Raw genomic sequence first — 21,340 nt, forward strand, 5'->3', positions numbered from 1 at the left:
TGTAAGTAGAAAAGGATAAGAGGTGATGACATTAGAATGGAGCATTAGTGGAACGCATCATTTCACTAAAACCCCCCACCACGTTTTCAACTTGTGGATAGTCGGGGCCCGACGTCACCAGGAAAGGGGACCTGGCTCACCTTGGCGGGAGGCAAGTGTCTGCTCTGAGAGGGTAACCAGCGCCGTGGCGGTGGTTGCGCAGGTGTACAAGCCGGACCAGACGTGCAAGTACCTGCTGGTGCACAAGGAGACCACGGCACACGAGGTGGTGATGCTGGCGCTGCAGGAGTTCGGCATCACGGACCCCAGCTCCAACTTCTCGCTGTGCGAGGTGTCCGTGGCGGAGGGTGGCATCATCAAGCAGCGCCGGCTGCCCGACCAGCTGCAGAACCTGGCCGAGCGCATCGGCCTCAGCAGCAGGTGAGCGCTGTGTCCCGCGTCCCTGCCATAGTCGTGCCTCAACCCACAACTTGGAGGCTTGAAAATGTTATTAACACCATTAGTTATTTAGCAGGAAAGAAAAGTAATGTCTTAAATGTTATAAACAAGCTCTAAACTCTCAATGAAGATGATAAAATCTGTTCTGCAGCTATAATTTGCTAAAAGACTGTGAATTAAAATTTTAAAAATAAGTAATTTTCAACTTGGAGCCAATATTAACATATTATTGTTCTCACAGTATAAAACTGTAGCAAAATATAATCTTGTGTGTACAGCATAGAGTTTTATTAGATTTATAGAGATGTCTCACCTGTACGACACCACAGCGAATTTCAGCATATCGATGATTGTTCTCACACTATCTTCATGAACAAGTTCCCAAGTATTTTGAATACTTTCGAGGATGATCCGTGGGAGAAGTCTTCCAGTTTCCTCATCATGTTCCTGTGACATTGTTCTAATTTTTAAGTGCCTCTACCACTTTAAACCATTGCTTAAGTCCCATTGCATCATCCTTGTAAGTTTGCTGATGCATATTTAATGTTTCTGTCACAAATTTCCCAAGTTAAATTTAAAATTTCGCTCTGGCGCGTAGTGCCAACCTGTTATCCAGTACGAAAACACAAGTTGATACATACATGCGCTGATAAAAATTACTCATTGCACTATTACTATTACAATTTAAATAAAGAAATTTCACTTGTCACCTGTTATGCAATTTCAACTCTCCACAAAATTTAATTTTGTACAAGTACTTGCTGGAAAGATATTATACATGTGTTTATGTTGAGCTTTGACAATTATTTTTTACTTGATGAGTTTTTACTTATGACTCTTTTCACGCAAAAAAAGATTTCGTCAAATGCTAAGAGAATACATTATGCAACCGAGAAAAACTCATGAATGCGTTATTACGTTTTTTTTGTGGCAGGTACTACCTGAAGACTAACGGCACAACGGAGACAATGGTGTCTGACGAGTTGGCCCCGGAGCTGGTCAGGGAGAGCCAAGTTCATTTCCTACAGTTGAATGCCGTAGAGGTGGCAATCCAGTTGACGCTGCAGGACTTCAGCATCTTCAGGCAAATAGAGAGCACGGAATATGTGGACGACCTCTTTGAGCTGAAGAGTCGTTATGGCACACCAATGCTGTCGCAGTTTGCAGAGGTGAGTGCGCAAGTTAACATTACATTAAAACCCTCTCAAGAAAATTTCCAATGGAATGGCTTTAAAAAATATGATCATAGAAAACATCTTGCTAGGGAATTGTGGGAACTCAACAAAAGTGTAAAAGAGTGGCATACAGAAGGTTTAAATACCCTAAATATTGCATATAGCAAAGAGTTACTTTATTTTAGTATATTCTGTTGCAATTTGAAACCTATAAAAAATAATTTATTTGATACAACTAAACAAGAACATATTTACATGAAACTGATTTGAATATTACTATCAATTTTTTCAGCTTTTGCGCACAGAAGTGTCTTTGTAAATATTGAAACTAAGCTAAAAATTTTGTTGTAGTTTTGCAATTAATGACAGTGTGTTGCTAACGTTTTACATGTAAAATGGTGGTGTAGTGTGAACATTATCAGTGAGATGAATATACTTACATGTGGCCTTATGGTGTCTGGATCTTCTTGATAAATGCTGCACCTAACTATGATCTCAGGGAAAAAAATTCTGAAAATAGACTACCTAATGATTATTACAGTAAAAAATTGATAAAATTTGAAGATAAGGGTCTAAGCCACCTTCAGATATCTTTCACCTAAACATTGTTACCACTCACCACCTCCGGCTAGCTCAAAATTAGGTGATGAGTGAACATACAGGTTGGTAGCAGGTCACAAAGAAATTTATACGCAATGTTCAATATATTACCTGTTTTTCTTTTATTCAAGTAAAAATCATATATTCCGTACAACAGAACACAAAAAAATATTTTAAACTGTGCATCCAGAGAGAAGGAAACACGGAGACTCTTATTACAAATTACATTATATTTCCCGGATAAGTTCCGGGCAGCGACAGCTGGACGAAACCCTTTGTTGCCTTGGTGTGGGCTTTGCCTACGACTACGGTCAAAAAAAAAAAATTCTAATTAATAAAAATGTCAGAATAAAAGGTCATTAGGCGTCGCCTGGACCGTAGCCCGCAAAGTTGTCTTTTAATAACAGAACTTTAATATGTTACACGTGCCATCGCCCGACCACGACCTCTCGTCACGGTGCTTGAACAATGACTGTCTGGCCCAGTGTTCGGACAATGACTATTTTTACAGCCTTTCTTCCCTTTGTGCGGCAGTGTCCTGGGCTCGCTGACGTAATTCTCAGCCAATCACTGCGCATAGCAACAGAAACTTCCACGAAATGCTTACTTCTGTTCCCACGACGGAGCAATTTTCTCTCTCTCTCACACTCCCGTGACAGTGACTCAAACGCCTAGCGTGTGAAACAAAGCCTCGGTCGTGGAAATAACGAAGAAGAATTACGTCAGCATGCCTTCTTACACAAAGAAGCTAGCAAAAAAAATTACTTCAAAAATAAACTTATGCAATAAACCCGGTGGATTATGTTCACAATAACTTCTGAAAGGAAAAAATTTTACTTCTAACCTGAAATATGACAAAAAAATTTATTACTAATGATTAATACTGGATTGCATGGGGAAGGCTGTAATCTGGGTTGTTACAACATTTTTAAGAATTTTAAGTGTTTTTTTACCATTTTATGTCTGGATGAATTTCTATAAGTGTGTGTTCTTTTCTTAAATATTTATATAGTGTTTTACAAAAAAACATAGTGCAAATTAATTTTTTTTTTTGTAAATATTTTATCCATGTGTCGTAACAGTTATACCAGCTAGCATGAACTTTCATGGTCTTTGATGACATTAGCCTTGGGCAGTTTTGGTTTCTTTGTATTTTAGTTCATGTGTATGAATATAAAATGTTTTTACGTATGATTCTAAATGTAATTTTTTTTACAGCTTGTAAACAGAGAGATGTTTTGGGTCGTCACAGAAGTTTGTTCAGAACACAATCTAGTCAGGAGATCAAAGATCATCAAGCAGTTTATTAAAGTGGCAAGTAAGTGAAGAAAAATAATTTCTTTTGCTCTAATTACTGTATTTTACCCTGACCTGAGAATAAATTTGAACTTTTTTTTTAAATATTTATTTTGGGTTCTTGGTGTTAAATGAAATTAACTGTATTTAACCATTATGTCTTAAAAATTAAAATATTTAAACTTCAAATATTTGGTACCCCACAAGTTTTCTTTTTATCAGTAGGTATGTAATTTCTAATAATAATTTGCATTCAAACATTTTGCTACAAAAAGTTTGCTTGTGACATTACTTAAGTCTTTTTGTAATTTAACGCTATCTACCTATACTTAAGTCTTTTTGTAATTTAACGCTATACATATACCTTTACTTAAGTCTTTTTGTAATTTAACGCTATCTACCTAATTTTTTTTCTCTGAGTGCATAACATAATTCTTGTATTTGTCTTGGAAATAAGGTTTTTATATGAGTATAGTAATTGTAACAAGAAGTACTAATATTGCTGCACATGTTTGCTTGTGTAGGGCAATGCAAAGAGTGCAAGAACTTCAACTCAATGTTTGCGATACTGTCTGGCCTGGGTCATGGAGCGGTGTCTCGCCTGAGGCTGTCGTGGGAGAAGTTGCCCACCAAGTACCAGAAGCTGTTCAGCGACCTCCAGGACCTAATGGATCCATCTCGCAACATGAGCAAGTACCGGCAGCTCGTTAGCAGCGAGCAGTCTCAGCCTCCCATCGTGAGTGGATATTCTCTCTCTCTCCTCTCTCTCATGATATACTTTTTTAATTACCTCTTCATAAGTATATTAAAATCAAAACAAAGAAGCAAAAAATTGCCTTTTTTTATAAATAATATGGAAATAAAAATCATAAGAAAGAATTAGCCTTAAATTGACCAAAATTGAGATACATATACACTCCATACAAACTTAAGCCAGTGAAATGGGGTTTAGTTTCTTTCCTACTTAGAGTGCATCAAACCCTGCACCAAATATCTTCTTCTACAAAAACCTGTAAAATTTCCTAACTTGTAGAATAATGAACTGATTCCAATAATTTAACTTTATAAAAACCTGTTTTAATGAAAACAACTTTATGGAAAATGTATTACAGAAGATTGCACTAAATATTTAAGGAAAAGAATGTTTTGTCCTAATTTTGTAATGGCTCTAAACTTTTTATGTGTACTGTAGATGAACAGTGTATGATTACATTTATCAGGGTGGCCAGCCAACCGGGAAATCGGGAAATACGGGAAATAGCCAGGATTTCTTAAAAAAACCAGGAATACCTGGAATCAACCAGGAATTTTTATTAGAACCGGGAATTTTTTTTATGAAGTAACGATCACAATAACATACGGCTGTTAAATGAGCACGTTCACCACCCGTCGAAGCACGACAGTGTGCTCGTGTGCTATATTTTGTGAAAGTTAATTTGTTCATATTGCATTTAAAAACTTTTGTAGTACGTAAGAAACCGTTAACAATTCAAACTTCCATACTTATTATGTTTCTGTATTCAAAAGCAACAGCATTTTGGCTGAAAATGTTGTTGTAGGATGGTAGTAATTTCTCGCACGGCATGTTGGTAGCACTAGTTTTGTATGTATATTTGTTTTTACTTTGCGCTCATGTTGTTGCGTCACGGTATCACGGATACTTTTCTCGAGTTTTTTTTAAAAGTTTAGTTGTGCGGGACGTTGTTTTGAATCTTTTAATCTAATATGTAATTGGCGCAAACTATCAAAATGTCAACGAGTTCGGTCACCACATACAATGACAAATGTACGGAAGAGTTTGAATGGGTGGAGAAAGATCCAAAGTGCGGGACGAACGCTATTTGCAATTTCTGTAATCTTAAAATCTATATCGGTAGCATGGATGGGAAGAACAGCATTAGCCAGCCACGCAAGAGGGGCAAAACACGTGCGTTTGGTGTCAAGTAATTTTTGTGACGTGAGATTATAAATTTTTTGTTGGTGGTAGGTTTTGTTTTAAGCAAGTTCATTGATTTAATTTTTAAGCCTATAGTTAAGTTGTCTATTGTTTAACGGCAATAAAACATCATATTGTGTGTGCTTTGTGTAACAAAAATGCAAATTGTATGCAAATATTGATAAAAACCACCCTTGAAAAAACCTGGAAAAAACCAGGAATTTTATTATCCCAGAAGAGTGGCCACCCTGTTTATGGTTCATGGATTTTATATTGCAAAGTGATACACATTAACTTTTAATTAGCTAGGTTAAAATAATATGTAGACCAGTGGCGAGGCGTGAGGTTTACATGAGGGGAAGCAATAACTCCGTTCACACCAAAACATGATGAGGTTGGGGGGGGGGGGGGGTGTCTGGGGGCCCTCCGCCGGGAAAATATGGATTTCAAGGTACAAAATGGTGCTATTTAAGTAGTTTTCTTAACTGAACATTGACTATTCCACAGGTAGAAAAATTGACATTTTTTTTAAATACATTATTTTTGAAAAATAATGATTGACTTACATTATTCTGATAGTAAAATACCTACTCTACATTACTTATATACTAAGTGGGAGTGTAGTATCATCGTACGCCCACAAATCCCCCACGCACTGCCAGCCAACAGCCCGCGGGAGAGACGCGCGCGCCCCGAGAGACGACCGCCGACTGAAACGCGACATCGCCACCTGCCGTGCCGAACTGTACCGGACATAGCCGAAGCAGTCGGCGGAAAAATTCCACCGTCTGCTTCGGCCATGTTCGCTCCAGTTCGGCAAGAAAGCGTTACGTTCGTAGCTTCTACTGCGTATTTTTCCAGCCAATCCCCTCCCTGAACCTTTGTACCATGCCACCCCCCTTCTGAAAGGAAACTACTGCGGCAGCCTTCCTGCTGAAAGCGATCCTACCAGCGCTTCTAAACCTAGCAACGCTTCTAAAACAGCATGTTTTTGTGTCAACGAGTTCTTTTTTTATAGCGCACAGCGCACAGTATTGGGTCCCAAGAAGATAGTGTAAAAAATACATACACCTAACTGCACGAGCCAAAGTAAAATACTATTCTGAATAAAATATTTATTTAAAAAATACAATGTCTGGAAACTGCCTGGGCAAGCACTGCTTGCCTTGCTTTCCCTGACGAGACGCCACTGATGTAAACCAGAGAGTAAATTTTACTAACAGAAATGGAACATATAATAAAGTTAATAGTTAATAAATAAGAGATGTTACCCTGTTCTATCACTTAATCGTCGCACATTTTGTACTAAAATAAAGTTTGAAAAGTAAGAGGGCAACATTATGCAAAAAAAAAAAAAAATTTTTATGTTCAATTATTTATAAAAAACAAAACCTATGCATGGAAAGTACTTATATTTAAACAATAGAGTATACAAATGCACGCCAAACAATTTAAATTAATGTCATACAACAAAAACATTTTGTTCAACTTTAAATAGAAAAACCAAAACTGTAACGCGAACGTGAGTCGGAACGCTTAACTATTGTCGTAGTACACATCACGAGAAAGCACGGGCTATCAAATGTAGTTAACTCGGCACTGGATAGAGCGCGCTCAAAGCATGCAATCGGTGAGCTATCTGTATCAATATTCAACTACGAGCGCCCTTTTTGCATCAATCAACATAACCAAACATGGATGATGCCAGCTAGCGCTGGTTACATTTTTATAAGCGGTACACAGTGGCGACAAAGACGAAAAGATAAAGGTTATAACGTTTGAAAACATCTTTAAAAGAAAATTTACACATCGGACAACTTAGTATTTTTGTTAATTAAATAATTAAGCAGTAATATACGAATGTATTTTGGATTCAACTTTAAAATACATTGTTTTATATGGGAAAACTACCTACACAAAGCACACAGAATCTAAAAACATCATACAACGTTATGTGAGAAATTTTTTTCCCCAAATTTTGATGTCCTAAAATAACGGTGCGATGATTATGCGATAAAACACAGTATTTAATGACTGATTCTAGCAGTAATTAAGCACATGCGGTAAAATCAATTAACAAAAATTAAAAACAGTATAGTCTTAAAAGATAGAATTTATAATTTGCTGTGAAGGGAGTATCTAACACAACGTGGTTAGATAATTTGGAAAGACTCTTAAAAAAAGATAGATCCATAAAATTTATTTGTCAAATGATGCAGAGCAAGAATTTCTTGATATTTATTTTCTTCAAAACTTGAACCTAACAGGCTGATAAAAACTAAAACAAGCTACTTCATTTCAAACTAAATAAAAAAAATTATTATTTTTAAAATAATAATTTAATTATTAAATAATTATTTATTATTAAATAATTTATTTTTTAACGTGATAACATCTTATAAATTGAACGCCGGCTGCACGCACGAAAAAGCATGACTCATTATCACGTTCCGCCTGAGCTGAGCTTGCAAGAACCGGCCAACCACCGTGCGAGAAAATCTTCTATAATATCAAACAGGTTAAGGTGGGCTTTTTAACTAATTGTTCGTGATTATATTCAAACAAATTATTTAAATTAAATTTTCAAAAACTGTAAATAATATTTGAAAATTAAAAAGTATGCAATTTTTCATCAATGTTTTCTTATGACGTTATCACGTAAAATTATCGTCCATAAACCGAATTAACAGACAACCCCCTTTTTTTTAAATAATTTTTTGTGTTAATAAATACATATATCACAAAATTAAATCCCAGTATTACTGATTAAATTATATTAACTCTAGGCAAATAATTATCTTAGGCAAGTTGCTAAAAGCTCACAGAATATCTTCATGTTCTTGGTGCTATTAATGTTGTGATGTAAAATTACAAATTAGTGTTAATTTTGTGTTCAGCTTTATACTTAAAAAGATTAGTCATGTGTTTTTGTAACCATTTGCTTATACACATTTATGAATTCTACTACACATTAATTGTACAAAATATTTTTAATATGTTTTCCTATGTGAAAATGAGACAATTATACCAACCCTCATATAGCCTATATGTATGATTTTCTTTGCAGATTCCATTTTATCCTATAGTGAAGAAGGATTTGACATTCATTCACTTGGGCAATGACACTCACGTAGAGGATCTCATAAACTTTGAGAAGCTGCGAATGATTGCGAAGGAAGTGCGAGCTCTCACCAACATGTGCTCTTCCCCTTACGACCTCCTCACTATGCTGGAGTTGGGTGAGCAGTTATCTTTAATTTTTTTTTTATTATACAGAAATACAGTCATATCTCATGTGAACAAATCCTCAATATCAATAATGAATTGATATGTATTTGTAAAAATTTCAGCTAAGTATTTCCAAGAAACTTTGATTGTGGCAAAATATTTCAAGATTTCTATTTAACTTGAGTGTATTGTGCTTTAAGCCTGGCCACATACCTATTTTGCATATTTGCATGGATATTACATTTCATAAAAATTGAATTCTATGTTTTAATGCAATTTTGTTCATCATATATTTGCTATACCATATCTGCTACTTGTAAAAATTTAGGCAAGAGTTCAGGGTTAAGACATCGGGTTTCACTAATTGCACCGTGGGTACTGACTTTGTTTATTGTACGCTTTTCCATAACTAAGTACAGCATAGATATGTACCTCTTCTGTCCAATTTTTGAAAGATATCATTATAAAAATATTGATATAAATTTGAAATTCCAACATAAAGTAACTCGCAGGATTGTATGGACACATAGGTGAAGAAGACGTAATTTTTGCATGGAAGTGCTGCAGTGACATTCTACTGATCGGACCAGCAGGTCCAACCCAATGAAAGGTTGCAACCACACATCCATGCAAAAATGTATTTTAAGGTGTGTGTTTCTCCAAGCTCAGAACTGTGATTATGTATTTGTGTCATTGTCCAATTTTTTTCTTAAAATTAGCTATCCCAAACCACTGTTAGAGCAGATAAAGTAAATTTTGGTTGTAATCTCTCGCCTAACTATTTTTTTTTCTCCCAGAACCCATAGAGAGATTTGATGTAGTTTTTGGACAGTATTGTCCACACACTAACAAGCATGCATCATGTGGGCATAGGGCAATTAATGTGGGCAATTAATTTTTGAGTGGTCAATTCACATGCCTCCCAACAAGGCGACCCAGGTTTAGTTCAAGGTGAGGTCTAACAAGGATCTTTCTAATCGGGAAACGTTGGACGGTGTGGTGAGCCACAAACCATTTTCTCGGGATACACTGTTTCATTGACCAATTTATTACATCTATGCTACATTCTCATCTCATCACTCCTCAGTCTATAGTTGTCTTGATGTTGACAATACGTTAAGCTGTCAATCATTCATTCATTCAGTCAAATCATTGTCATTCATTCAATTGTTTATTAATTCAATCATTTATTCGTTTATTTTTTATTAATTTATTCAATGGGTAAATCATTCATTTATTCAATGGGTAAATCATTTATTTGCTGATTAATTAATTCATTTATTTAGGTGGTCAGCCACCATCGAGTGCCATGAAGGCGTTGAACCACCAACTGACCACCGGCACCGGTCCAGGGGGCAACCAAGGAGCGGCGACTGTTAAGCGGCGCAAGAAGTCCACGGCACAGCCCAACCCCAAGAAAATGTTTGAGGAGGTGAGTGCAGACGATGGTGCGAGTGCAGTTTCTGTGGCTTACTGTGGTATCTCGTTCAGGTACATTGTTTATAACGTCGGTTTCACTTAAATGCAGTGGCGTAGCATTATGAGACACGAGTAATACCTTGCTAAGGAATAAGTAACAGATTATGTATTAGCTAACAATTCACATTTATTCCAGTGTGCAACTACAGCCGGCAGCTGTTTGTTTCTTCACTTATTACTCTGTGCCGTTCTCGTCCTGTGGCATCCTGTGCCTTATGCCAGACTTGTTCAGCGTTGGTCTGGGTGCTGTGTTTGGGTTGTGCTATGAGTGGTCTGCACATTCACAGATCTTGGCTTTCTTCGCAGTAATGATCCAGACCATGGTATGTCTGGTCAGAGGAGGCATGTCAAGGAACTTAAAAAAAAGTATTACATTCCCATACTTGTACCTTTGCACTTCACAGAGCTTGCTTTCTCTCTGTCCATTATTGTGTTTTATTTGCTGATATGAAGTTTTAAAGGCCTTGACAACAAGTAATTTCTGTGGCAGTGTTTGAATTAACCAATTTTATTGATAAAAAAATAGTCATGTACTCATGTGATCACATTTTTTGCACAATTAATATTTTCTTTCAAAATAATGTTTTGCTTTAAAAATACTAGTTTTTCAAGATTTTAATTTTTTTTTTAATTTTTCATTATTGTTTTTTTGGATATGCTGAATTAGGCATGTCATTTCAAAGAAATCATTTTAACACCACTGCTGAAATGCTTGTTTAATTACTTTTATTGTAAGAAACTTTCAAATCATAATGTTTTACATAAATGTTGGAACAATATTTTTGGTGAAGTAAATCATAAATTGGCTGTAAATCATAATTTTTTAGTTGGAAAATTAGATAAAAATTGTATACCTTTGCTTTTTAAATTTTGTAGTATTATTTTAGACACCTAATACATTTTAATAATATTCTTTTAGTACACTAGACAGTTAAACTTGTCATGTATATTTGGTTCAACCAAAAGTATTTAGTTAATACTAAGTTAACATGCATAAATTAGTAAGTAATTTTATACTTTTTGCTATCAATACTTTTAAGTAAACACAAATATTTTCATTTATAATGCAGCCAAAATTTAAAAAAACAATGTTGCGTGTTCGTACAAAATTTTAAAATAAGATACTTAATAATATATGACTGGGAGAACAGGTTTACAAATTAAAATGAAAGCTCAATTAATTATCTAAGGTTCATTTATTTATGTACTGATTTTTCTCTAGATTATAAATGTTGGCTAGCTGTCCACAAAATTAATTGCCTGTTAATAAGTCAGCTGTGTACACTCCCTATTGGAGCTCAATAGTGGCTCTTGCTACATACAATGCGCCTCTGTCCCAACACATTACTTCGCACTATTCACTTATCTGCCACGCCGCAACACCGACCCAGGTCCTTCGATCTTCACTCACGAAGCCTGTCACTTGTCGCCCAGTATCACTCACCAAGGTGCTCACTTGCTTCCTTCACACTTTTCGTTGCACCTCTCTTACTCTTGTATTGCTCAGAGGATTCGCTGGTATTGCCACCAGTCTTCACCTGTCGCGCCACAGGTTGGACTCCCCTTTTATACCTTAAGGGGTCGTCCCCCTGGAAATATCTCGTAGCCATTCAAAGTATGGTTTCTTTAGTGTCTCCCAGCTGACACTCGTAACTGCGAGAATGTTGGCTCCCTTGTTAACTGACATGCCGTCTGGTTGACCCGCAGAACCATCCAGAGTGCAAGGCACCTGAACTCTGTGGGGAAGGTGAGGGAAAGGGGGTGTGGTTGACAGAAAGTAGCCTGCTATTGGAAACTCAGTGTTTTGGTCAGGAGAAAGATGGGCATTATCTGTGCTGTGTCAGGGAAAAGGCAGGGTTTCCTAAAAGCCAACGCAGGGCTGCCTCATAACAATAACATAGAATTAGGCACAAAATATTTACACAAATAACATCTATACAATCAAAATAACACCAAACAAAAATATTAATAGTATTATAAGTTCCAAAAAGTTCCAAAATTATAACTAGATAATCAAGCATTAACTTTTGGGATCAAACTTCTTTTCTTGCCTGCAAGTCAATGCGTTAGAACTCAACAGTAGCTGATAGAATTCTAGTATAACTTAAGTATTAGAGATTTAGATCAATACTCCATACCTTCAGTTTGTTATAGTATTATAGTACAGATGGGTATCTAGGTATAAAGGTTTTAAGTACCACCTCTGCAAGCATAAGGGCAAAATAACAGTTTATGAGGATATGATAGCTATTACTCGTGTTTATGCACAATCATCAAGAGAGATCCAAAATCTAGCAGGTGTAATAATCTCATTAGATTTGAGGTACATATTTGATACACAAACAAATTTTAAGGTATAAATTCAATTATACATCACATTTATTTTAATGTTCACCAATCTGGTTTATAAACCTACAATTGTACGGTAGTTTCCCATTAATAATATTGCTCATTATTTTAATTAATGTTTTTATGTATGTATTTTTTTATTTTTCAACAAACTGAAAAAAAATGTATTTAAAGTGGGGAAATTTTTCCAATACAGGAAAAAAAAATATATTAAACAGGCCCACTAGTTAATTAAAATGTTTGAATTGAGCCTCGCTATTAAAAGGTTGACTGGTATTGCTGCCGTGTCTGACGAGCGTCTCCCTGGTCCCGGCAGGCCCAGATGGTGCGCAGGGTGAAGGCCTACCTCAACAACATGCGCGTGATCGACGACGAGGACCGGCTCCACGACCTGTCGCTGGCCTGCGAGCCGTCGTGCAGCGCCCCCAACTCTGCGCCAATCAGGAAGAGGCACCCTTCCCCCACCCTCTCGACCACCAGCAGCACCAGCAGCACCAGCGAGGGCCGGAAGGGGCCCGCCGGCACCAAGTTTGGTTCGTACCATGCCTTCGTCCACCCGCTCGCTCCGTTGCTGTACGACTTGCAGGTCTGCCCGGACTGACGGGTCAGCTACAGTGCGCCTTCTATTGCTCTTGAAACCTATATCTGTAGCTTCACAATTTTTTTTAATTATAAACACCAGATTACTAGATGAGCTATTAGGAAACACATTTTTTTAATGTGTGACATCATGGCTCTGGACATACAGTATTTGGTACATGTAATTTCGAGAATGTAACGGAAGTCTCGTGGAATGGAAATATTCAAATCTAGAGGCAGGTGCGGAAACTTAAATGTGATTCGTTTCATGAAATGTAATTGAAAACTCAATTTGCGTATATTTATCACACTTGACATTATTTTTAATAATTTTGCTTTAAATTTGTGTCAAAGGCCCAAGTTTCATATTATAAGTGTTTTATTAACATGAGAACACATGAATTTGCTGGTTCCCGATGTTAGATGTTGCACATTTCTGGTGATAAATAAAAGACTGGCTCATTTTATTTATTTATTTATTTTTTATTCATTTTAATTAAAGGTAGATATTAGCGGTTTTGTTGACGGTGCGTAACATTTACAAAAGTTGTAAACTTAAATATTGAAAGTTTACTGCGTGCCAAAAAGGACTAGATGTATGTTTGAAACACAAATTCATTTTAACATTTAGAGTGATTCACAATATGTAGAGTCTTTAATGACATAAAGAAGGTCTACACAAAGAAAAAAACTGGGCAACAAAAATGTTGTTGAAGTTAAATAATAATCAGCACAAGATGTTTGCACTTGTAGATTTTTGTTGTTGAGAAGTGTATAGTTGTTTGTTTTGTGTTGGTGAGAAGTGTAGAATTGTTTTTGTGTTGTTTGTAGTATAGTTGTTTTTTGTTTTAGTGAGAATTGGAGAGTGGTGTGTTGTGTTAGTGTGAAGTGTAGAGTGGTGTGTTGTGTTCGTGAGAAGTGTTAATGTGTTGTGTTGTGTTGTTGTGTTTATGTGTTTATGTAAAGAGTATACAGGGTACGTTCGATAAGTAATACAACCAAATTCATTAGAAATCATTTATTGAGCATATTCTTGCAATTAGTAAAAAATCTTTGAAATAGTGCCCTCCTGCATCGATACACTTCTGGAAGCAGTGAATCCAGGCCTGGAAGGCATCCTGGAAGGCCTTCTCTGGATTGTCCTTTAGATCTGATGTAACATGAGCCTGAATGTTTTCAATTGTTTCTCTTGTTTCACTTTCAGGGCTCCTTTTTAAGTGAGAAAACAAAAAAAGTCTGCGGGAGACAAGTCAGGATTATGAGGCAGGCACCAATGGGAGTATGGGTCCTGGCCAAGAAATTGTTTACAACAAAGGCACTGTGGCTTGGCATATTATCGTGATGAAGTTTCAACGGTTTCTTGATGTCCCTTCGCAGCTGCGACCCTCCTTTTCAGTTGTTTTAACACTTCCAGGTAGAAAGTTGCATTCACAGTGGTCCCGGTAGGTAATAATTCATGGTGGATAATGCCTCTGACAACAAAGAAGACAATGAGCATGGGTTTTATCCTTGACTTGCTCATGCATGCCTTCTTCTAACAGGGCGATGTTGGGGTGTACCACTCTGAACTCTGCCCTTTTGTCTCTGGATCGTTCTCAGAAATTCATGACACATCACCGGTAATAACTGAGAGTAAATAAGTAGAGTACTTGGCACTGGAGCACTTGCATGTCCTTTTGTTCATCGGTCAACATTTTTGGGACCTGTTTGATGCACACTTTTTCATGTTCAAATTTTAGTTACAATGTGATAACAATTGTTTTGGTCATGTTTAGAGTTTGTGCTATCAATGGAAGACTCAACCTTCTGTCAAAATTCAAGCAATCACGCACGTGCATCACATTTTCATCGATTCTGGAGGTTGATGAATGTCCACTGTGGGGTTCGTCTGTGATCTCCTTGAAAAATTGTGTCATCGGAAAACTTTTTATTTGGACAAGGAATCACTCCCAAAGGCCGGATGAAGTAGTGGAAACGTTTCGGTGGCGGACTTCCCAAGTTCAACGCAAAATTTGATAGTGTAAAGTTGCTCCAAAAATCTATCCACCACACTTGTGTTACATTAACTCTCCGATATCTCAGAGGCGTCTGAGACCGAGAATTTTTTTGAAGCTAACACCCTCTCCAAATAGCCCAACAGGTTAGCACATTCTGTGATGTATCGTCGTGTCGGGAAAAAATTGGTCGCATTACTTATGGATCACTCCCTGTAGTTGTTTGTTGTGTTAATTTGAGGTGTAGTTTCGTGTGTTGTGTTGGTAGAAGTGGTGTGTGAGTCGGGGTGCCGCATGTGCAGGCGCAGCGTCGCCGCAGGCCGTGCGCAAGCTGCTCGCGCTGAGCGAGACCAGCAAGACGCGGCCGCACCAGCCGCGCCACCCGCAGGCGCCCGGGCCGCCGAGACCCCTCTCCCCCTCGTCCGCGTCCCCCGGCGCCCACCGCCGCACCGCCCCGACACCGGCTGCTCCGCGGGACCACGCCCGCTCCCTGCACGAGCGCTCCCACTCGGACACGCCCGTGCTGCCGCTGGCCGGCGTGGACCTGTATGCCGAGAGCAGCAGCGTCACGTCCCTCGGCAGCCTGCCGCTCAGGAAGACGCTCACCTCGGGTGAGTCCCTGCAGATGCTTGCTCGCAGTCAAACCTACCGTTCAGAGCCCCGCCTGCCGAGGCAGAGCTTCAGGAGAACCATGCAATTTGAAAACTGCTCAGGATATCAAGAGTGGCATCTGTTTACGAAAATCGTTTAAGAATACACACAGGATGGATAAGTAGTTATGTTTCCGTATTTTGGCTTTTAAACTACATTTCAGAAGAGTGAAAACTGTTTAAATGTGTTTTTTTTTTTAGAATGATATTCAGGCATGATAATCTCGGTTCAGATCCTCAAAATTACTCTAGAGAATTGCATTGCTTCTTTATCACATTTTCATCATCATTTAATGTTATGGATACTACCCAAATATCATAGTTATAGTATACATGATGAGAAGACTGCAAATGAGTTTAGACCTTGTGCTTAGAGGTGATACCGCGCTGTGAGCACCAGTGAGACTGAACCTTACCATCCCGCATCACTAACACAAATACAATGCCAACTAAGCAGGCCCCTTATGAGTCTGGTTTGTTGAATCACTGCAAGCCACGGAGATTGAGTGGTTGGATCACTCATCTCCTCCCCAAGGTAAGCTGGGTTTGATGTAAGCTTGGAACTTGTTGAACATTGCCATAGCTGGTAGGGTATTTTTGCTAAGTCATAATTTGTTGATCAAACTATGCATTAATTCATTAACTTCAATGTTTTATGGCTGTAAAGTCGATGCATTGAGAAGACCTTGTTAATTAGTGCATTAATTCAATGACCTCTTATATTATAACCATTATAAGTCATAGAGGCAGATTATCAGATGTGTCTCTTATATTAGAAGTCATAGAGGCCGATTATCAAATGTGAACTACTATTTATTTTTATTTCAAATTCAATGTTAAGATAACCTCTAATTAAAAGCAACCTAACATTAAAATGTGTGATTGAAAATAATATTACTTACAATAAGAAAATGGCAATGAAAGATTTACTCTCCGAGACTTCTCGCAAGCTAAGACAACCTCTAATACTGGACATTCTGCCACCTTGGACAACAATGCACAAAAAAAAAGTGAATCAACATTAGCAAACTGTTATTCGTAAATTTCGGCTAGATAAATTACAAGTGGATTTCTCAAAAAAATAAAATAAAATAAAATAAATCTGTTATGAGTGTTGAAGCAAGTGCCTACTGCATGGTTCTTTGCTTATAGCTTTCAGCATACTTCATAACTAATATTATTTGTTTTAATCTTTGCATGTGGCATTGGGTGCACTTTGAACTTTCTTCACATATAGTTCTTGTGTATTTAAGAGTGTTTATATGTGAATATATTAGGCGTCTGCGAGCAGAAGATTTTCACTTCGAGTCGAGCTCGAGCGAGTTTGCTAAAATACTCGCGAGTATCGAGTCGAGTTCGAGTTTTTTTTTTAAGTTTATTGCACATAAATTTACTGTGATGGAGTAATAAAATGTGAGAACTTTTGAGAAAAATATGGAAATAAAAAAAGAAACCATTATCATTGTTAGCCTACTAAATTAAAAAATTCGATATTCCTAAAGTATTTGGAATTTCTTATCTCCGCCGGTTGATTTGAAAAGAGGAAGTGAAAGAGCATAGAATAAAAGTATTTTCAGATTTTTAGCATTTTTTTTTCCGCATATACCGTTACTCTACATATTTACCAAATTGTTTAACCTCAAAATTAGTGTCAAATATCTGTAACTTGTCATTAAGTTTAATCAATTTAGGTAAATATTTACAATCGCGGTAGATGCCAAAAAAAATGCTAAAAATACGAAAATACTTTTATTCTATGCTCTTTCACTTCCTCTTTTCAAATCAACCGGCGGAGATAAGAAATTCCAAATACTTTAGGAGATATCGAATTTTTTAATTTCATGATATGTAGAGTCGCGGTAGATGCCAAAAAAAATGTAAAAAATCCTAAAATACCTTTATCATATGCTCTTCAACTTCCTCTTTTCATTAAAAGCGGCGGAGATAAGAAATTCCAAATACTTTAGGAGATATCGAATTTTTTAATTTTGCAATACAAGACCTGTGCAACCATTCGAGCGGCGCCATTTTTGTTATTTTGCCGTGTGTTCGTCAATACGTGAATCGTGAATGCGTAATTAATAAAATGGTTGATTAGGTCAGGTCAGTTACATTATTAATACTTTCAAACTAAGCCGACATTAAAAATTATTTTGTGAATTAATTTTAATGGCTGTTTAGTTTTAAAATATTTATAATGTAACTGACCTGACCAAACAAACCCGGACAGAGGGTGAACAGTAAACTAAAATGGTCGATTAGGTCAGGTCAGTTACATTATAAATACTTTCAAACTAAGGTGATATTAAAAATAATGTGAATTAATTTTAATTATTCTGTAGTTTTAAATTATTTATAATGTAACTGACCTTACCTAACAAACCCGTAACAAAGGATGTACAGTAACAACTCACGTAAATTTTTTTGTTACTTATTACTTGCGCAACAATATCAAAATAACAAATAAGACTTTAAAATTAGAAACGTTAAAAACTCACCCAAGTTGGAGGCGGTAATTAAACACCGTTTTAAACAATAATTGAACTAAATAATCACGTATTAGTTCATTTGAATTCTGGCCTATCACGAACAATCACGTGACATCATTATCCAATAAAAAAATAGATACTCGAACGTAAACAAGAAACAATGGTGCACGCACGCCACAGGAATGCGCTGGTTTTGTGCTGAAATTTAAAAATTCGATATCTCCTAAAGTATTTGGAATTTCTAATCTCCGCCGCTTTTAATGAAAAGAGGAAGTTGAAGAGCATATAATAAAGGTATTTTCAGATGTTTAGCATTTTTTTTGGCATATACCGCGACTCTACATATCATGAAATTAAAAAATTCGATATCTCCTAAAGTATTTGGAATTTCTTACCTCCGCCGGTTGTTTTGAAAAGAGGAAGTGAAAGGGCACAGAATAAAAGTATTTTCAGATTTTTAGCATTTTTTTTGGCATCTACCGCGATTGTAAATATTTACCTCAATTTAAAGTAATAAAAATAGAAGCATTTTACTTAATTCAATTTACACTTGCAAAAAAAACTTACGCACAATAAACCTACATGGAAATTAAAGTCTTTTTCAATGTCCTGTAGTCTGAAATATGTTTACTCATGTCATCAAATGTAGAGCTGTACCACGGTCTAAGAAGGGGAGGTCTGGACACTCGCCAGATAAAAGTGACTACTTATTGTCTCCATAGTTCGTTCGACGTCCGCTATTCAACTCTAGCGCTAGGTGTCTTGCGGTGGAAATATATCACTAGAAGTTATTATGAATTTGTCAATTCTTTTGAAAAACAAACAAGAGGTAAATAATACATATACGATACAACGATAGTTTAAAATCTAGAGGTGTAAAAGTAACGAAAAAAACGTACCCGTATGTATTCGTTACTATAACAATTAGTACTCGTTAATTTCGTATCGTTACGTTACTCGTTAGTTCTGATACCGCATAACATGCTATGTTATGTTACAGCAACGAATCGAGTCGTATTGCGTACGCGTACAGTATGACTTCACGTAAATAATAATAAATCGAATATTAACAGTTAACAATATTTGATAATTAACAGTTTTTGTTAACCAAGAAACAATTAAATCTCATTAGAGCGGCTTTATTATATTATCTCTTTTCAGCTAAGAACAAAAAAAAATGTGAAAATACGCGATAATAAAAAACAAAAACATACATACCTATTTCTAATTTGTAAAAAAATTCTTTCTTATGTTTTTCTGTTCCAATATGAAACTTTGTCTACACACACAATACCTTTAATGAACAGTAAAAAACTTCGACGGCGAATTTTAAAATTATACTTTACTTAATAAACAAACATCGTTCTTTGTAACGTACGTTTTAAAATTCATCGAATAATAATAATAATTACACTATATTTTAACATTTAAATTTAAAGGGTGAATCAAAGTACATAACTTGGCTGATTTACGTATTTGAATAACAATAACAAACCTGCATTTACAATACATTATTTTCTACACAAATAAGTGCCATCGTCAGGTATTGTAATGTAAATTACAAACTGCGATTACTTCTAAACTAGTTGGAATTTCGTATCTTCGCCTTTTGAAATAACAAAGGAAAGTTTAGAGAACTGAATAAAAATATTGTGGGATTTTTATTATTTTTTTTAAGGAAGAGACCGCACTCGTTTCGCAAATTTTGTATTTTAATAAATAATGGTGTATTGTCAAACTACTTACAAACAGGTATTATCAGGGTTTTGCTGGTCATTAATAAAATTCATCATACATTCCATTTTTAAAAAAGTCGGGCCTATACAAAAATAAGTAGGTATTCTTTAGACTACATTCATACAAATAATAAAATTTAACTTACTATTCCAATGACGTTTCCGAACTGATCTTTGTGATCCTTTTGTGTGAGAATGTCGTCTTCCACAAAATGTTTTTCGCATACATAATGGGATCTTTTAAGGACAAACTTGTCTCGTGGAATTGCTTTCTGCCACAATTGCCTAACATTGTCATTATTGGGAACTCGGAATATCGCAACTTTCTCGTCCGACTTTGCCTGATACTAATTTGTTTTGCATCCAGGTGCAACACAATGGTTAGGCATTCTCACAATTACAATAATACACGCTTATTCTCTTTACTAACAATCAATGCTCCTTGCTCACAATGAAGTTCCCGTCTTCCCGCCAATGCTAATGTGGAAACAATACTATGTAACCTAATTTAAGTACCTCATTTATGAGATAATTCCCAAACTTATAAAACAAAAACACATCCATTTTTATACTGTATCGATATATGGAGATTAATGCATTTTTAACATTTAAATGAAAATTTAAATGAATATTATGTTGAGTTGTTCATAACAACAAAGCTTAAAATACCACCGCAGAACAAGCAGCGCTACAGGTCAGATGGTGGAGCGGAGAGGAACTACGGAGACATTAGGTGTGCCACTTTTGCATGCTGGCCTGGTTGGGGAGTGTCCAGACCTCCCCTTCTTAGACCGTGAGCTGTACTGAAGAAGCCGATTTTGCCAATATTTAGTTGAATCGGCATTTCTGCCAACTTCCAATACTCTTGTTAATTTTCGACCGATATTACTGAAAAACGAAAGAGACTGCCATAACCTAAAAATCCACGAGTACCCTTTTCACTTTTCGTAGTAGTACTACATTCTTTCAGATCACATTATTTCTTAGCAACATGTGCCAACCGTACATATCAAGATTTAACATCCTTTTTTTTTTCAATAATGTTCTTTAATTTTAATATGTCCTAAATAAATACATTACCATCACGGTAAATACACATCTCGGTTATTACGGCAACTATAGTGCAAATGTGGTAACTATCATGCTTCTGCAGTAGTTATGGTATCTACAAAGAATCTTTAGTTCTTTTTATGGTAATTATCTTAAGATAACTATTGGAATTGTACTGTAGTTATGGTACATCATCCATATTTCTTCGTAAGTTGTTGTTCATTTGTATTTTCTTCATATTTATATTTACGTGCGCCATTACTGGCAGGAATTTTCATAAAAATGTTAAACGGGACTTTATATCACACATTTAATGGTGTAAATGATGAGACCCCGGACAA

At 36.3% G+C, this 21,340-nt stretch overlaps 1 protein-coding gene across 1 annotated transcript in view; it reads left to right on the forward strand.

Moving 5' to 3' along the window:
• Positions 1 to 21,340, forward strand: part of LOC134527972 (rap guanine nucleotide exchange factor 6-like) — a 760,364-nt gene that overhangs the window by 718,558 nt on the left and 20,466 nt on the right. Inside the window, exons 16-23 of the mRNA XM_063361085.1 lie at positions 203 to 420; positions 1,373 to 1,607; positions 3,432 to 3,531; positions 4,034 to 4,245; positions 8,513 to 8,684; positions 9,960 to 10,105; positions 12,818 to 13,034; positions 15,377 to 15,685. Of these exons, the coding sequence (XP_063217155.1) occupies positions 203 to 420; positions 1,373 to 1,607; positions 3,432 to 3,531; positions 4,034 to 4,245; positions 8,513 to 8,684; positions 9,960 to 10,105; positions 12,818 to 13,034; positions 15,377 to 15,685 (1,609 nt within the window). The remainder of the gene's footprint in view (positions 1 to 202; positions 421 to 1,372; positions 1,608 to 3,431; positions 3,532 to 4,033; positions 4,246 to 8,512; positions 8,685 to 9,959; positions 10,106 to 12,817; positions 13,035 to 15,376; positions 15,686 to 21,340) is intronic.

The sequence above is a fragment of the Bacillus rossius genome, chromosome 1 (assembly GCF_032445375.1).
Source record: "Bacillus rossius redtenbacheri isolate Brsri chromosome 1, Brsri_v3, whole genome shotgun sequence".
Taxonomy (NCBI): domain Eukaryota; kingdom Metazoa; phylum Arthropoda; class Insecta; order Phasmatodea; family Bacillidae; genus Bacillus; species Bacillus rossius.